The sequence below is a fragment of the Elephas maximus genome, chromosome 18, assembly GCF_024166365.1.
Source record: "Elephas maximus indicus isolate mEleMax1 chromosome 18, mEleMax1 primary haplotype, whole genome shotgun sequence".
Taxonomy (NCBI): domain Eukaryota; kingdom Metazoa; phylum Chordata; class Mammalia; order Proboscidea; family Elephantidae; genus Elephas; species Elephas maximus.
This window is the reverse complement of record NC_064836.1, coordinates 32,774,060-32,792,154: the sequence shown is the minus strand read 5'-3', so window position 1 is coordinate 32,792,154 and position 18,095 is coordinate 32,774,060. Positions and strand designations below refer to the sequence as shown.

The window sequence follows — 18,095 nt, the reverse complement described above, 5'->3', positions numbered from 1 at the left end:
GGAATCAAGGCCTATCCCAGTTGATACATGATTTGGGGGGGCCACAATTCAATCCATGACAAATGTAGAGTGAAAAGTAAGTTTCCCAACTGGAATTTTTTTTTTCTTGCAGAATTTTCCCTATTTTAAATCAGAGCAGGTGTCCAGCAGCCCAAGTCCCCACGCAAGAATTCAGAAAGCATCCTAAACTCACCTCGCAACCCAGCGAGGGAGTCGTCGCCGCTAGCAACCGATTGCCCCCCCCCCCCCCGCCACGCCAAGGAGGAGCCCCCAGGTATGGGCAGGACAGGGAACGCCGAGGTCGGCTCTGACCAATGAGAGACCGTGTAGCGCGTCAGAAGGCGGTGCCAGCAGGCCCCCAATTCCCTGAAGGTGGGGCGAGAGGAGGCGGCGTCCTAAAAAGTGCCGCTTGGGGCAGCAGGCTAGAGGACCTACCTCTGGTCATGGCAACGTCATGCTGTTATTTCCCGGTTTTCTGGCTGCACGGTTCTTTTGAGAGGCAGCCTCAGAATTCCAGGGCACAGACTGCTTCTGTGGGCGGCCCCACTGAACCGACGCGGCGCATTCTCGGGCTTGCGCATGCGCGCGCGCGGGCTGTCGGTCCCGGAAGCTCGAGCCGTGCGGGAGCGTTGACGGGGTCACCGAGCCACCCGGAGTTGGCGCGGCGCGTGCCACCTGTTTCCTTCTTGTCTGCCGAGTTTTCATTATTATGCCTCCGCTTCCCGACCTTATGGACGTTTCCCAGCCGCTGCTACTACCAGGGAGAAGTGCAGTCGGAGCTTTTGCTGGGACAAGGGATGATCCATTAACGTTTCTCAAACTTGAACATTTGTAGAAATAGGGGAGCTTGTGAGAAGTGCAGACCCCCGTTCGGGCGGAAGCGGTGGGGTTCCAGATGCTGAGTTTGTAAGAGCCTCCCACGCCATGCTGCTAGACCCCCAAGGGTACTGACTAGCAACGTATTGGGAGATGTGACTGTGGCTGGATAGTGGCCATGATGGCCTTAGGTGGTCTTGCCCAGTAACCAAGATGAGGACGAGGGAGAGTGTGTGGGGCGCTCTGCATGCACAGAAAGGGACCCTAGATAAAAGGGCAGTTTGACAGATTCCAATACCAGAGTAAACAAATATTTTCTCCCCATTCTAAGTATGTGCTTTATGTTACTTTTTCGTTTTAGAAACATGAGTTTTTAAACACTGATAATCAACTGATCTGTAACCTGACCATATGACTGCCAGTAAGTTTCCATTGAAGAAAAAGTCCCTTAAACTAGCTCAAGCCAGATTTGGCCCAACCCCTGAGGCTCAGAAGGACCAGCTGTAACTGTTAATTGACCTCAACAGTACTCTAAGAAACAGGTGAAATGAATTAGAAGGAAAATCTTCACATGGACCCAGTTCCAAAGACAGATGCGATAGAAACAACATCACTTCCTGTTTCCTGGCCCGCAATAGCATCACTACTTATTCCTTCTAGAATTTTCTCTCCTAGTACACCTGCTCGGCAAATCACAAATAAGCCCTGCTTCCCCATTTTTTTTTTTTTTTCCCATAGCTCAGGTAGTCAGACCTGAGGAACTTCCTTGTGACTCCTGACCCTGCTTATTGCAGTAAAGTTACTTTCTCTAAGACCAGTGTCCAGGTCTTTGGCAAGTCTGAGCGCACTGGACAATGACCCACTTTCCCAGGTTCAGCGACGATAGGAAATATGATCACCACGAACTTAAACTTTTTTTTTCCTATCCAAAAATAGGATGATAGTATAGGTCTTCATAGCTGCTTTATTATACTTGGTGTTTTGTGAGCGTTTTCTGATGTCATTAAATAACCTATTTTTTTCTCCAACTTTTACTATGAAATAAAGTTTCAAATACAGAGCAAAGTTAATAGAATTCGTGGAGCAGGAGTTCTCCAGCAGGAGGAGAAATCGATTTGCCGGGCCCCATTTTGCAAGGTCTGGAGACATTTTAGGTTGTCACAACTGGAAGGGTGCTACTAGCATCTAGTAGGTTGAGACTCAGAGATGCTACACAACATCCTACAATACACAAATCAGCCCCCCACAGCAGAGAATTACCTGGGCCAAAATATGGATAATGCTGAGGTTAAGAAACCCTGGCCTAAAAGAGCCTATTATAACGTTTTACTATACCAGCTTTGTCATATGCCTAGTCATCAATCCATCTGATCTGATGGATTTCAAAGTAAATTGCAAACATCAGTACACGTCTCACTAAGTATGTCAGCATGCAGATCAGTAGACTTCAATTTTTTTTTACTTTTTTAAGGTAAAATTTGTTGTTAGGTGCTGCTGAGTCGGTTCCAGCTCATGGTGACCCTACGTACGAAAGAAGAAACACTACCCAGTCATGGGCCATCCTCAGAACCCTTGTTATGTTTGAGCCTATTTGTAGGGTAACGCTATTCAGCTATATGCATCCCCTCCCTAATGGAATCAGCTTTGCTCTTCCCCAAAGCATGCTGGGGATGAATTCGGGATGGACAAGGGCTAAGGTACAAGGCCAGGAGTGGCATGACTGGGCCAGCGGCCAAGGCCGAAGAATGCCTTAGCAAGAAGGAAAACATCTGGGCCTGGACATGAAGTCCCCGGGAACACTGACTGCCCAAGGATGTGGGAGAAAACAACGAGCCTTGGCCCCACCTGGAATGGAATATAAGCTTGGGTCCCTTGCTAGGTAGTTGCAAAAAATACTCCAGCCAGCTGCCATTGGAGAGCAGCTGCTTGCTTGTGTCAGTAAGTTTCCCTGAACACATGAATCTGGAAAGGCTGTGTGTCAGTTCTTCAGATTACCTGCCAGGACGCACAGTGAGGGTTTTTCCTTGCTGGGGCTGTCCCCCGACACCATTGTTGCAGCTACTGTGTCAGCCCATCTCATTGAGGGTCATCCTTTTTTTCGCTCCCCCTCTACCAAATATGATGTCCTTCTTTAGGGACCAGTCTCTCCTGATAATATGACCAAAGTATGCAAGACAAAGGCTTGCCATCCTTGCTTCCAGGGGATGCTCTGGCTGTACTTCCTCTATGACAGACTTACTCTTTCTTCTGGTAGTCCAGGGTATATGCAATATCCTTCTCCAACACTGTAATCTGAAGGCATCAATTCTTCTTTGGTCTTCCTTATTCATTGCCCAGCTTTCACATGCATATTAGGCGATTGAAATATCATGGCTTGGGTCAGGTGCACCTTAGTCCTCAAGGTGACATCTTTGCTTTTTAATACTTTGAAGAGGTCTTTTGCTGCAGATTTGGCCAATGTGATACATCATCTGATTTCTCAACTGCCGCTTCAATGGGTGTTGACAGTGGATCTGAGTAAAATTAAATTCTTGACAACTTCCATCTTTTCTCTGTTTATCATGATGTTGCTTACTGGTCCACTTGTGAGGATTTTTGTTTTCTTTATGATGAGATGTAAGCCATACTGAAGGCCGTAGTCTTTGATCTTCATCAGTTAAGTGCTTCAAGTCCTCTTCACTTTCAGATGTAAGCCATACTGAAGGCCGTAGTCTTTGATCTTCATCAGTTAAGTGCTTCAAGTCCTCTTCACTTTCAGCAAGCAAGGTTGTATCATCTGCATATCACAGGTTGTTACCAAGTCTTCATCCAATTCTAATGCTGCATATAGTCCAGCTTCTCTGATTATTTGCTCAGCATACAGATTGGACAAGTATGTTGAAAAGATACAACCCTGATGCACACCTTCCCTGACTTTAAACCATGAAGTATCCCCTTGTTCTGTTTGAACAACTGCCTCTTGGTCTATGTACAGGTTCCTCATGAGCGCAATTAAGTCTTCTGTAATTCCCATTCCTCGCAATATTATCCATAATTTGTTATGATCCACATTGGTGAATGTCTTTGCATAGTCAATAAAACACAGGTAAGCATCTTTCTGGTATTCTCTGCTTTTAGCCAAGATCCGTCTGACATCAGCAATGATATCCCTTGTTGCATGCCTTCTTCTGAATCTGGCTTGAATTTGTGGCAGTTCCCTGCTGATGTACTGCTGCCACCGTTTTTTCATTATCTTCAGCAAAATTTTACTTGCATGTGATATTAGTGATATTGTTCGATAATCACCGCATTCTGTTATATCACCTTTGGAATGTGCACAACTATGGATCTCTTCCAGTCAGTTGGCCAGGTAGGTGTCTTCCAAATTTCTTGACAGACTCGTGAGCACCTCCAGCACTGCATCCGTTTGTTAAAACATCTCAGTTGGTATTCTGTCAATTCCTGGAGCTTTGTTTTTCACCAATGCCTTCAGTGCAGCTTGGACTTCTTCCTTCAATACCATCAGTTCTTGATCATATTCTACCTCCTGAAATAGTTGAATGTCGTCCAATTCTTTTTGGTACAATGATTCTGTGTATTCCTTCCATCTTCTTTTGATGCTTCCTGCATCATTTAATATTTTCCCAGTAGAATCTTTCCATGTTGCAACTGGAGGCTTGAATGTTTTCTTCAGTTCTTTCCAGCTTGAGAAATGTCAAGCGTGGTTTTCTAACTCCAGGCCTTTGCACATGTCATTATAATACTTTGTCTTCTCAAGCTGCCCTTTGAAATCTGTTCACATCTTTTATATGATCGTTTCTTGCATTCACTTTAGCTACTCGATGTTCAAGACCAAGTGTCAGAGTCTCTTCTGACATCCATTTTGGCCTTTTCCTTCTTTCCTTTTTAATGACCTTTTACTTTCTTCATGTATGATGTCATTCCACAACTCGTCTGGTCTTCAATCATTAGTGTTCATTGCATCAAATCTACTTTTGAGATGATCTCAGTTGTAATATACTCAAGGCCTTAGTTTGGTTCTCATTGACTTGCTTTAATTTGTTTCAACTTCAACTTGCATATGAGCAAGTGATGGTCTAGCTCCACAGTTGGCCCCTTGGCCTTGTTCTGATTGATGACATTGAGGTTTTCCATTGTCTCTTTGAACAGATGTAGTTGATTTGATTCCTGTGTTTTCCATCTGGTAAGATCCATGTATATAGTCACGATTTATATTGTTGAGAAAAGGCATTTACAATGAATAAGTTTTTGGTCTTGCAAAATTCAATCATGCTATCACCAGCATTGTTTCTATCACCAAGGCCTTATTTTCCAACTACCAATCGTTCTATTTTCTAACTTTCACATTCCAATCACTGAAAATTATCAGGGCATCTGGATTGCATGTTTGGTCAATTTCAGACTGCAGAAGTTGGTAAAAGTTTTCAATTTCATCTTTGGCGTTAGCGGTTGGTGTGTAAATTTGAATAACAGGCATATTAACTGGTCTTCCTTGTAGGCATATGGGTATTATCCTATCACTGAGAGCTCTGTACTTCAGGATAGACCTCGAAATGCTCTTTTTATCAATGAATGTGATGCTGTTCCTCTTCAGTTTGCCATTCCGGCATGATAAGACCATAAACCAAGAAAACCAAACCCACTGCTGTTGAGTCGATTCTGACTCATAGCAACCCTATAGGACAGAGTAGAACTGCCCCGTAGAGTTTCCAAGGAGTGCCTGGAGAATTCGAACTACTGACCTCTTGGTTAGCAGCTGTAGTACTTACCACTACGCCACCAGGGTTTCCATAGTAGACCATACCATTGTCCAATTCAAAATGGCCAATACCAGTCTATTTCAGTTTACTTATGCCTAGGATATGATCATCAATCATTCCATTTCATTTTTGACAACTTTCAATTTTCCTAAATTCATACTTGGTTCGTACATTCTATGCTCTGAATACTAACAGATGTTTGCAACTATTTCTTCTCATTTTGAATCATGCCACATCAGCAAATGAAGTTCCAAAAAACTTTACTCCATCCACGTCATTAAGGTTGAATCTACTTTCAGGCTGTACCTCTTCCCAAGTCATATTTTGAGTGCCTTCCAACCTGAAGGGCTCACCTTTCAGCACTATGTCAGACAATATTCCACTGCTATTCATATGATTTTCACTGGCCATTTTTTCAGAAGTAGATAGCCTGGCCCTTTTTCCTAGTCTTAATCTGTAAGCTTAGTCTGTCAGTATGTCATACTGTGGTGGCTTGCGTGTTGCTGTGATGCTGGGAGCTATGCCACAGGTATTTCAAATACCAGCAGGATCACGCATGGTGAACAGGTTTCAGTGGAGCTTCCAGACTAAGACTGAGGTAAAAATTGCAAATGGTGAAATGCACACCTTAAGCATACATTTGCTAAGTCTGCTGAGTTACACCTGTGTAACTCAAACACTGTGAAGATAAAGGACATTACCATAACCTCGGGAAGTTCCTTCGTGCCCCTCTCCAGTCGGTCCCCTCGCCCAACTCCCCAAGAGAAAACAATTACTCTGACTTTTTCCCACCATAATTAGTTTTACCTATTGTAGAAATTCATATGAATGGAATCATACGGTACCGTTTTTTTGAAGGCTTCTTTCACTCAGTATATTTTAAAGATTCATCCATGTTCTGCTCAGTAGTTACTTTTTATTGCTTAATAGCATCATATTGAATGAAGAATACACCACAGTTTTTCCTTTTGTGTGTGTGTGTGTGTGTGTAGAAATCTAGGTTTTTTCACCTTGTTTTCTGTACATGGCTATTATGAGTAAAGCTGCTATGAACCTTTTTGTACAAACATTTCATGTGCAATGACCATTTTCTTCAAAAATTTTTAAAGTGCTTATTATGTTGTAGGCACTTCTAGGTATTGGAGACATAGCCATGAATAAGACAAAGATGTAGCAGCTCTCAAGAAGCTTACATTTGCACATTTGTGTGTATTTGTGGTGAGGTGGAGGGGCAAGTATACAGGCAAGTATGAAAGAAAAATACCTGATAGTAGTAATTGCTTGTCAAAGAAATAAAACAAGGTGATGTGAATGATCTGATGGCCATTTTATATAGGTCACTCAGCAAATACCTCTGCAGGGAAGTGACTTTTCAGGTGTGAAAATACTAACCATGATAGATCAAGGGGAACATCATTCCAGGAGGGGAAACAGGTGGTACAATGCCTTAAGGGTGTGTTTTTGAACAGGAAACAACAACAAAAAATGCCAGTGTGGCTGAAGATGTGCAAACAAATCTTAAAAAATTATATCTCAGTAGCAGTAAAGGACAGGAGAACAATTTACGACCAAATGTAACTAAACGTTTTTGTCTTGTCCATCTAGTACTGATTACTAGCAACGGTATTTTTTCATGTATATTATGACCAACTATTCTTTTTTGGTCAATTACTTGTTTACATTCCTTGCTTATTTTTCTATTGGCACTTGCATTTTTTTTTTTCTTGCTGAATTTTGCGTCTCCTCTATTAACAAATTCTAGGAGGGTGAAGCCTATGTTTAACTCACTTAGCACGGGGCTTGGGACAAGTGGGCACTTACATATCTGAAGGAATAAACACTACAGGTTTGACAATTTTATCTTCCTTAGTTCTCTGATCTTTTTGAGTTGTTTTAAATCTCCTTCACTGCTTTACCTTTTTATTCTGATGTATTACAGCAAGTTAGTTCAAGACAATTTACGTACTCAATTTTAGAAGTATAGGTTAGAATTAGGGAAACTGCGTGAAATTTCAATGTTCCGTTCCCCTCTGATGGAGACTTCACATGTAGCGAGTTTAAGAAAGGTAACTTGGAAGACACCGGCAGTCATTTGTTTATATTCAAGTAGGAGGTCCCGAACCTCTAGCCCTCACTACCAAACCCAAACCAAACCCACTGCCTTGAGTCGATTCCGACTCACACCGACCCTGTAAGTAGGCACCCACAAGCCCCACACACTTACATAACCCCACAGTCGTACTGGAGTAGGGACTCTCTCAGGAGTTGAGGCCCCCGGACATCCGGCGCATGTGTGCGCAGGCGCCATTCACAAGTTTCAGTGAGCGGAACCCTGGGCGGAAGCCTCTTCCCATAATGCCGTGTCCCGGAAGTTGTTGCTTTCTCGGGGTCACTGGGCTTCGGGCATACTGTCGCTCACTAATCGTCTCCGGGAGGAGGACGGAGCTGGGTGCCCAGCCCACAGGGCCACTAGGGGATGCAGTTATGGGCGCTGTCGCCGTGGGTGAGTTCTGACCCCGCTGACTCGCAGTCACTGCTCACATGACTGCCTGCGCTCTGAGGGACCCGAATTTTCTGCCCCAACCTCGTTCTGTTTTCGACGGCCTGTTCTCCTTAAACCCATTACCCGGCCCCGGCCCGGTCCCGTGTTCTTATTGGCTGTATGTCCTGTCAGTTCCAGGAGCTGACCCGTCAGTCGCTGGTGCTGGCGCCCCTTTTGACCCCGTGGACCCCGAGGTTCTCCTGTGGGTGCAGAGCAGTTGGAAAGGAAGGGCAGGTGCCGCACGAGTGGGCGGGTGGCGCGCTGCTGGGAGCACCCAATGGCTGCGGCTGGGTTTGCAGCTGCGTCCACGTTCTGATTGATAGGATAGCCGAGGTCCGTCACCTACCCGACTGAATGCTCCCAGGGGAGGATCCAACTACCCAAAACTTAAAAGCCACGTTTAAGACCTGCTGACGATGTTTCCCACACACTTGCATTTTTAATAGAACGGAGTAGGCAGGGGAAGACTAGCTTTGATTTAAATTTCGTGTGACGTGGGTCCTGGAAAGAGTAACTTGGCCAAGCATCTAATTCTTTTCCGAAGACACTCCTGAAATTTTAATAGATTTTTTTAATGGCATTCCCAATACTCTCTTCTCAGATTCATTAAACGCCTTTTATAGTTGTCGAAATTTTACTGAAGTTGTTTCCACAGCGTTGAAATGATGACCCCCTACTGTCTTCTGCCTGCAGCAATTACAGTTCGTCTTCCAAGTTTTCCTTTGGCGTCTGGGCTTCTGCAGTCCTCAAACCAGATTTCCTAGTGCTGTCTTCAGTGCTGCAGACCTCTTCACTCTCCACCCTTTTCTTTTTCACCAGAACTTGTTTGCTTCATTCTTATGTATCCATCTTTGCACCTTATAATCATCCTTTATGGCTCAGGTACCATTCTCTTTTTCCATTGCAACACAAGAAGTATTTCTTGAGAGCCTTCTGTGCACTAACACTCTACTAGATGCTGTAGGCAATTCAGAAGAAATGCCTAAAAGCTTTCTTTTTTCTAGAACTTTAGATTTCAGGTAGAGAGGTAACATAGGGCCAGACTAAAGATTTAAGAAGCAGTTTGCTCTGGTATCTCATTGGGAACAAGATGAATAACAGCAGAAATGCTGCGGAAGCTCAGTGTGGAGTTCATTCAGAGTAGAAAAGCTGGGTCAGGTTTTGTTGAGATGGAGAGCTTAGAGGATTGGTAAGATTTGGACAGATAGAGACAACATTCCTGCTAGAAATCAAAGGTATAGAGGTGAGGGCAAAGGGTTTTGGAGTGGAAGATACTGAAGAGACTGGCTAAATTGTAATGGAAAGAGCCTTGGAACCTAAAGATCTGGGTTTTGGTTCCATCTCTGTTGCCTTGTCATCTTTCATTGTTTTATTTCTGAGTTTCCTCATTTAGAGAAGTGCCTAGTTTGAAGAGTTGCTGTGAAAGTCAAATGAGATGTTTGTTAAAGGGCTTTGAAGACTCAAAAAAAAAAAACCAAACCAAACCCGTTGCCATCAAGCTGATTCCAACTCATAGCAACCTTAGAGAACAGAGTAGAACTTCCCCCTAGGCTTTCCAAAGAGTGGCTGTTGGATTTGACCTTTTGGTTAGCAGCGATAGCACTTAACCACTGTGCCACCAGGGCTCCTGAAGACCCAAAGCACTATATAATTAGAACTTTATATTGAAATGGAAAATGTTTTGTTATATATGCTGAGTAATTTTATCATACACACACACACAAACATTAAAAACAAACAAAACCCAAAAACTTAGTGGTTCTTTGTTGAGGAGTAATGAGAATCAGGATTACCAGAGTGCTGGGGCCAAACTATTAAGGACCATGAGTGCAAAACCTAGGAGTTTGGTTAGAGAAACTGTTAAATGCTTACAATCAAGACAGTGATGTGATGAAAATGACATTATTGGAAGATGAATTTGGTACTGGCATGCAGCATAGAATAGAGGGAGTTGGAGCTATTTTTTTTTTCTGTAAAATATATGATTTATTCTAGGTGAAATAAATTACATGAAATGTGATTTTTAGGATGAGTAATAGTACATAAAATGTACATTGGTTTAATGTATGTACAGATACTTTGCGTTCCTTCATTGTTAGTTTATTCATTTATTTTGTAAACATTTTAGATTATCCTTGGAAGGATTTTCTTACCAGTTACTTGATGTGGCACTTATTTTTTATACAAGTCTTTTTGAATTACGTTACCTTCGATTACACTAACCTGTGAAGAACTAAAAAGAGGAATACATACATGTACGACTCTAAGCCAGAGCAGTGATGACAGCTACATACCAGAATTAACTGGGCAGTGTTTCAAAACAGGTCCCAGGGCACACTCTCCACATATGAAATCAGAATTTTAATAAACCTTCCAAGTAAAACAACTGTTATGGAGTTAGTCATTTAAGTGATTTTGACACTCATAAATTTTTTTTTTAGTACATTTAAAATACAACTTTTCAAAACCATTATTATCATGTAAAAGTTAGGTAGATTTGTCTGTACTTTCAGCACTTTCCGTATTTTCTAATTATGAATTGTTAATTAAAGAAGCGAAGATTTGATGTGCAGCTCGGGGTTTGTCATAGCCTCCCAAAGTGGTTTTGGCAGTAATATAACAATGTAAATAGTTGAGAATGCAGTTGTGATCAGTTCTCTGCTAGCCAATAAAACTCATTGCCTTCAAGTTGCTGCCGACTCCTAGCGACCCTGTGTCCTACCCCCCATCAGGGTTTCCAGGGAGGGGCTGGTACATTCAAACTGCTGACCTTTTGGTTAGCAGCCGAGCTCATAACTCCCGGGCCACCAGGAGATCCTGGAATGGAAAATGCAGAACAGTGTATCACTTTTTATATTTGGGTTTGAAACGACTTTGTTAATTTTCTAACTCCTTTCAGAATTATTTTTAATTTTTCTTAGAAAAGTTATCAATTTAATCTGCATAGACTGCAGAGCTGCCAAGAAAAGTAGCTTTAAAGGAAAAGAAATCAGTCTGAGGTTTGAAGTGGCACCAATATTCCACATTCATACAGTGAGGCGTTAGGTAGCTAGTAGTGTAACATGCTGAGACCTTCCAGGTCTTTGTAACACCTGTGCCTTAGCCCTACCTTCTGGTTTATTTAGAATCTCTCAGCCTTACTCAAGATCAGTTTCTCGAGCTATGAAAAACGGGGTACCACTGTCTCTTCCGCCTACTGCACAGGGTTCCTATTGAAAATTAAGTGACGTATACGTGCCGTCTTTATAAGTTATCAAGTGTGATACATGCAAAATACCATCTTACGTGTGGTTTAGTTATAATACGATGTTCTAGAGAAATATAAAACAAACCTTTTTTTGGTCAGGCTAACTCTATCTTGTTTTCTAGATTGTTATTCTGTGTCATTAAGGCGTCCATGAAGTGCCAACATGGGAAAGAAACGGACAAAGGGAAAAACTGTTCCAATTGATGATTCTTCTGAATCTTTAGGTATGTTTCACTAATTAAATATTTAAAGTAATGTTTGTATCCCTAATGGATGTGTATATTTTAATATATAAAAACACGATCAAAAAGCATGCAATATTCTTGTGCAACCTGCGTTTTAACTCAGTATTTATACGAACCTGGCACTTAATAGTCTGCTGTAATATTTTTATTGACATAGTATTCCATTGATGTAAAGGACCATGAATGTGTATTTCATCGTTTATGTAGCTAATCCCCTACCGTTGTAGATTTAGGTAGTCTTTAACTTTTTAGTGTTATCAGTGGAGTAACAGTCAACATCTTTGTAGCTAAATCTGTGCATTTAGTTCCTTACTACAAACTCTGGAAATAGAATTACTGGATCAAAGGGTATAAATATGTTCAAGGCCTTTTTGATACTGTTGCAAAATGACTCTCCAGAAATGTTTTACCGATTTAAAGTCCTAGCCACCACCTGTTTGTCAGCGGAGCCTTGCGTCATTGCCGTGATGCTAAACAGGTTTCAGCAGAGCTTCCAGACCAAGACAGACCAGGAAGTCTCTGCCTCTGCCTGGCGACCTGCTTCCAAAAATCAGCCAGTGAAGACCCTGAGGATCATAATGGTCCAATCTGTTGTGTGTGGGGTTGCCAAGAGTCAGGGGCCGACTTGACAGCAGCTAACAGCAGCAGCACCATAATAAAGTGCCCATTTCCCTAAAGGTCCACCAGTACTAGGTAATGTCATTTGTAAAAATACTTGCTCATTTGTTAGTTGGAAAAAGGTATTTCCTTTTTTAAGTTTGTATTTTGGCTGCTACTGAGGTTCAGTATTTTTTCACACAATCTCATTGGCATTTATATTTCTCCTTTTGGTGAATTGCATGTTCATTGGACTAAAGCTAATGATGCCCCTTGACTGTTTTCTAAACCTCCAGGAACTCTGAAAGCACTCCAGCCTTTGAGGGTAACTTGGAAAGCCCTTGACTTGCTCTGGCCCCAGTAGATTTCCAACCTCAGGTCCAGCTGTTCAGGTTTTCTACGCTGTGTGGCTCTGCCCCACCTTATGACTGGTCATTCTGGGAAACAGCAGATACTTTTCTCCCCCGTGCCTTTGCTCCTGGGGGTTGCCTTTTTAGACTGCTCTTCTCTCCCTGAGGTCGTGGTTTAGAGCTTTGGAATCAAAGGATCCGAGTCCAGATTCTGGCACAGCCCCTTGATAGTGTCTGTGGCATAAATCTTAGTTTTTTCCTCTGTTGTTGGGAATAGTAGTCTCTTTCTTCTAGGGTAGTTGTGAGGATTAAATGAGAGAATTTATGCAGCCATTTAGCACAGTGCCAGGCTCATAGTTACTGTTTAATATCAGAAATTTTTATTGCTGTTAATGTCTCCGAGACTATCCAGATGTTACCACCACCGTGAAACTTTTGGCAGCTTTAGCCTTGTGCTGCTTGCTGTAGCCTGTTGTGGAGATTTTTACACATTTATTTATCTGCCTCCTGCAAGACTATGTGCTCCTCAAAGCGAAGAGCTGTGACATGGTCACTGCTAAGCTTCCTGGCATCTAACACAGTGCCCAGCCCCAGTAGGCATATTGTTGGCTGAATGAAGGACCCTCTACAGACCTTTTAAGATAAAGGGCCTTAATTTAAAGGAAATAGCTAAAGGAATTGAAATGATTTTTAAAAGTAAAATTTCAAATTTGTATAAAATCTGTTTCTCACGTAATCATTTAATGGTAAATATCAAACAAATGTAAGTTTTCAGATTACTTAACAACTTGTTTGTAGAGTAAATTGGTTTGCAAAGTTCAAATGAGTGGTAAGTCCTGAGATTAACTGAAGAAAACCATTTTTGATCTCATATACTTCTTTATTTGTTTTAATAGAACCTATGTGTAGACACCTTAGAAAAGGATTGGAACAAAGTAATCTGAAAAAGGCTTTAGTGAACGTGGAATGGAATATTTGCCAAGATTGTAAGACCGACAATAAAGTAAAAGATAAATCTGAAGAGGAAGCAGAAGAGAACCCTTCAGTTTGGCTGTGTCTTAAATGTGGCCATCAGGTATGCTTAAATTTTGTATCAGTATGGGGTTTTGGGAACTCTGAACTTATTTTAGGTCCCTGGGTGGCTACAGCCAAGAAGACCTTGTGGAGCAGTTCTACTCTGTAACACATGGGGTTATCATGAGTGGGAATCGACTCGATGGCAGTGGGTTTGTTTTTTAACTTATTTTACAAGGTATTATCTAAAAGTACAGCATGGGTGACATGGATGCCAGCTGGCATAGGTCATGTTCTCTGGGGAACAGATTCTGAGATGAAGATTTGTGTATAGGTGGTTTATTGGGGAGTATTCTCAGACCCTATGCCAGGTAAAGAGTAAGGGAGGCAGGATTAGGTAGAGGGAGAAGATGAACTAAGAGGCAGTTGCTGCAGGATCCCACAGTGAACTCTGGCCCTTCAGAGATGTCCTGACTTAAGGCAAGGGGCCAGACCTTTGCACCTGCTCATTGGCTAGCCGTTGGATGTGGGCTGCACCTTTGGTTGAGGATAATTCTTGAGGATTGACTGGGCTGTGAGCTGTCAGCAGGCATCATTCCTGGCAGCTAGGGGAATTAGTGCCTCAAGGGGGGATCTGGGCAGCACACCTCAGCGTCCACTGCACTGTCTTACAGGTATCGCCATGGTACTAAATGTCAGGTCTTCTTGGTCACCCTTAGAAGTTGCAGGTTAAGTTTCTATGCTATGAAACTAGGCTACTAGGGAGAGCTTCAAGATGAGGCTGACAGCCATTTTTTTTTTTCTCCTACATTTAAAGTATATTTTTAGCTTCAGTGGAAATAGGAATAGTTATTGTCGTGTGGTCCGGGGAGGTTGGAGGCCTGGTTCAGACAGATCACAGTGAAGATGCATTTCTTAGCGGTGATCTAACCAGCTGGAAGCAGAAAATCGTTTATGATTAAGCCTATATCTCTTTTAGGTGAAAAACTTCCATTTGCTTGTTCAGTTAATGCTTATTCACCAGCTCTCATATGCTAGGTCTTCTGGTAATAGAAAGGTTAATAAAACACAGTCTGTGCCTTCGAGACTTACAGTCCAGGGGAGAAAAGAACTAAACATTAATAACGTAAATACAAGATAGAAAATAAGAAATGCCACTAGGAATTTACATTATGTTTTGTCAGAGTTTGTTTACAGGAAGGGTAAAATATTTTCTTCTTTGGGAGAATAAGTATAGCCTTTTGGGAGAATTCGATTTTTGAGCAAAATCCTGAAGAATGGGCAGGATTTGACTAGGTGGCAGTGATAGTGAAGGATTGCAGGACAAATGCAATAATATGAACAAAATTGTATAGCTGTGAAAGCGCTGAGTGTGTTTTTAGATGGTATGTGAATAGGAGAGTATCAGAATCATATGTCCATTGTGTATAAGTACTCAAGTTTTAACGAAAGTCCAGACTTGTGTTAACGTTTTATTTTCAAAGTTGTATGAACGGCAGAATTGCTGACGCCCCTTCCTTGTTCATTCTGGATTATGAGTTCTGCCCTCCTTCCATGAGCTTTTGTGGCAGAGGTTTCTGGTTACGGTTCTCTAGGGCTGCGGCAGGGACTCTCAGGAGCAGCATGCCTTGAAGCACTATCTGACACCACGGTCGGAACCTCACTGTCTGGTTCTGAATTTGGACACCTGGAGCGTGTGGTGAGTTTTAGTTCTTGGGCACGTTGACTCGAAAGTCCCTGGAATATTGGAGAATGGAGATACTTGAACATGTTTAAGAAACAAAAAAGTTAAAAATTTGGTAATGTGTCTTTAAGTACTTCACATTCAGAAGGCTGGAGAGTGGGATGCTACGTAAAGCTTTTGCTTAGTATTGGACAAACGGAAAAATTGTAGCAGGTAGACTCAAGAGTCTTCTTCACCCTGTGGTTTTTTCTTTCTTGTGGTATTACAAAGCATTTAGTGGGCTGCTTTTTAGTTTTAAAATTGGGACACTAAGAACAAATTTTTTAAACTGGATATATAGTAAAATGTTGGCAGTGAATTTGCATAACAGTAAATCTCAGCCTGGTGTGTTGTATTTCTATTATTTTACATCATTAAAACAGAAGCTGACATCTTTAAAACCCACGTGTATTCACAGCAGTGTTTTCACTGTCATGGTTAGGTTTGTTAATTTTGTTGGTATTTTGAATTGTATATATTTTGAAATACGTATAGAAAAATCTTTTGACTTCAGTGTTATAAATAACCATTCCAGTAAAATGTTTGGAATTTTTTCACAGTGTATGTGGCCAAAATTCTGGCTAACCTTAGTAGTAATATACTAGAGTTACCGTGGATAGTCTTTTTCAAGAAATGTAAAGAATTTTTATTTGAATAAAGAAGTTTGATTTTCAATTTCTCTAATAATTTGGTAGTTGCACATTTTGTTGTCCAGGAATTATTTTTGGTTGTCTGTCATTTTTCTTCTCTGTGATGTTTTGGGAGGCAGGTGTTACATGTGTGATGATGAGGTCCAGTACTGCCATTCAAACCGATTGGGGCAGGTGGTTGATTATATTAGAAAACAAGCCGGCCTTACAACTCCACAGTCAGGTAAAATCATTCCTTTCTTAGTGTATATTGTAGCATTGACTTACACATATGCTGATATGTAGATTTACTATACCATGCCAGCGTTTACATAGAAAAAACTATTGCTGTTGAGTTGATTTTGACTCATAGAGACCGTATAGGACAGAGTAGAACCTTCCCATAGGGTTTTCAAGGAGCACCTGGTGTATTTGAACAGCTGACCTTTTGGTTAGCAGCTGTGGCTTTTAACGACTATGCCATCAAGGTTTCCCACTTATATATATCTGGGTAAAATTACTTATAGTTGGCTTCAAAATATGAAACTATTCTTGGTTAAGAATGTAAAACAGTAGAAATTTATACAGTTACAAGGTGCTAGATTTAGAAGGGATCTGAGAAACGAGCTAGTCAGATGTGACGAAGCATCTGGGCCGAGATAACAGGCAGTAACTTCCTGTCTCCCTACTCTGGGATGGTGCTTAAGGCAGACCTGATACTGATACTGAATTTACTCTGTTACATTTTGTAATAGCAAGATATCAGTCCGTTTGTTGGGATGATAGTTAAGTAGCCTGATACGTCTTGGGTTTTTTGTCATGAATAATTGAATTACTTGGGTTGACTTACAGCATATGCTTTAAGCTTGTTTAGATTTTTACTGGGAAAGGGGATAGATAGGATGGTCGCAGAGGTACCTTTGGCAGAGCCAGAATTGTTTGTTCTGCACTTCTGGATTGGTTTTTGACCTGCAGAATTCACTTCACAAATTATTTCGTGTGTACGTTCTTAAAATAAAGACTGTTTTCTACTTCAGTTTCTCAAGGTAAGATATGTTTATTTGTAGAGAATTTTTGTGCAGTAGATAAGGGAGGCACATACAGTACTGTTTGTCTTCCTTTGTCCAATTAATGCTCCTATCAGTTTTGAATATTTTTGTTTTTTTGGTTCATTTCTTTCTGTATGGTAATTTACCTGTGTTAGTAAACATTTAAAAACAAACAAGTTGCAAATAATGACATTAGATAACATTTAAAAATTTCTAGTACTCTGTCCCAGTTACAACTTTGCATTTGGTATAACTGTTATATATTTTACTAAATCATTTTTCTCTCCCCCCCCTTTTTTTTAAGCAGCAAAAGACAATGGAAACATTGAACTTGAAAATAAAAAATTAGAAAAAGAAAGTAAAAATGAACAAGAGAGAGAAAAAAAGGAAAACATGGCTAAAGAAAATCCTTCCATGAATTCTACTTCCCAGATAACTGTGAAAGGACTCAGTAATTTGGGAAATACGTGTTTCTTCAATGCAGTTATGCAGGTGCCGATATTACCTTTTTTCTTATTTAAGAAACCTTCTAGCCTTTTCTTTATATTATAGATTCTGTTATTTATAGTATTGTATATATATATTAAAAAAAAAAAAAATTTTTTTTTTTTTTATATATGATATTTTTAAATAATTGTGCTTTGGGTGAAAGTTTACAGCACAAGTTAGTTTCTCATTTAAAAATTTATATGCAAATTGTGACATTGGTTGCAGTCCCCGGAATGTAATAGCACTCTCCCCTATCAACCCCGGGTTCCTTGTGTCCCTTCATCCAGTTCCTGTCCTTTCCTGCCTTTTTGTCTTCCTTTTGGGTGGAAGTTGCCCATTTTGTCTCATATATTTGATTTCACTAAGGAGCATTTTCCTCACTTGTGCTATTGTTTGTTCTATAAGCCTGTCTAATCTTTGGTTGAAAAGCGGGCTTTGGGTATGGCTTTAGTTCTGGGTTAGCAGGCTGTCTGGGGGCTGTAGTCTCAGGGGTTCCTCTAGTCTCTGTCAGACTAGTAAGTCTGGTCTTTTTTGTGAATTTGAATTTTGTTCTGCATTTTTCTCCTGCTCTATCCGGGACTCTACTATGATCCCTGTCAGAGCAGTTCGTGGTGGTGGCTGGGCACCATCTGGT

General features: G+C 41.2%; 2 protein-coding genes across 8 annotated transcripts in view; one reads left to right on the top strand and one right to left on the bottom strand.

Moving 5' to 3' along the window:
* RWDD2B (RWD domain containing 2B) overlaps window positions 1–7,908 on the bottom strand; it is a 29,908-nt gene extending 22,000 nt beyond the window's left edge. For 2 of the 4 annotated variants that reach the window (XM_049858650.1, XM_049858651.1), the window contains exon 1: window positions 436–7,890. In XM_049858650.1, coding sequence (XP_049714607.1) covers window positions 436–445 — 10 coding nt within the window. In that variant the 5' untranslated portion in view covers window positions 446–7,890. Of the gene's footprint in view, window positions 1–435 lie in introns of all 4 variants that reach the window. The other 2 variants (XM_049858649.1, XM_049858652.1) reach the window with 2 other exon arrangements.
* A 17-nt stretch (window positions 7,909–7,925) lies between these two features.
* USP16 (ubiquitin specific peptidase 16) overlaps window positions 7,926–18,095 on the top strand; it is a 30,615-nt gene continuing 20,445 nt past the window's right edge. For 3 of the 4 annotated variants that reach the window (XM_049858646.1, XM_049858647.1, XM_049858643.1), the window contains exons 1-6: window positions 7,926–8,079; window positions 11,488–11,589; window positions 13,454–13,632; window positions 15,167–15,270; window positions 16,064–16,167; window positions 17,277–17,464. In XM_049858646.1, coding sequence (XP_049714603.1) covers window positions 11,529–11,589; window positions 13,454–13,632; window positions 15,167–15,270; window positions 16,064–16,167; window positions 17,277–17,464 — 636 coding nt within the window. In that variant the 5' untranslated portion in view covers window positions 7,926–8,079; window positions 11,488–11,528. The remainder of the gene's footprint in view (window positions 8,080–11,487; window positions 11,590–13,453; window positions 13,633–15,166; window positions 15,271–16,063; window positions 16,168–17,276; window positions 17,465–18,095) is intronic. The other variant, XM_049858645.1, reaches the window with a different exon arrangement.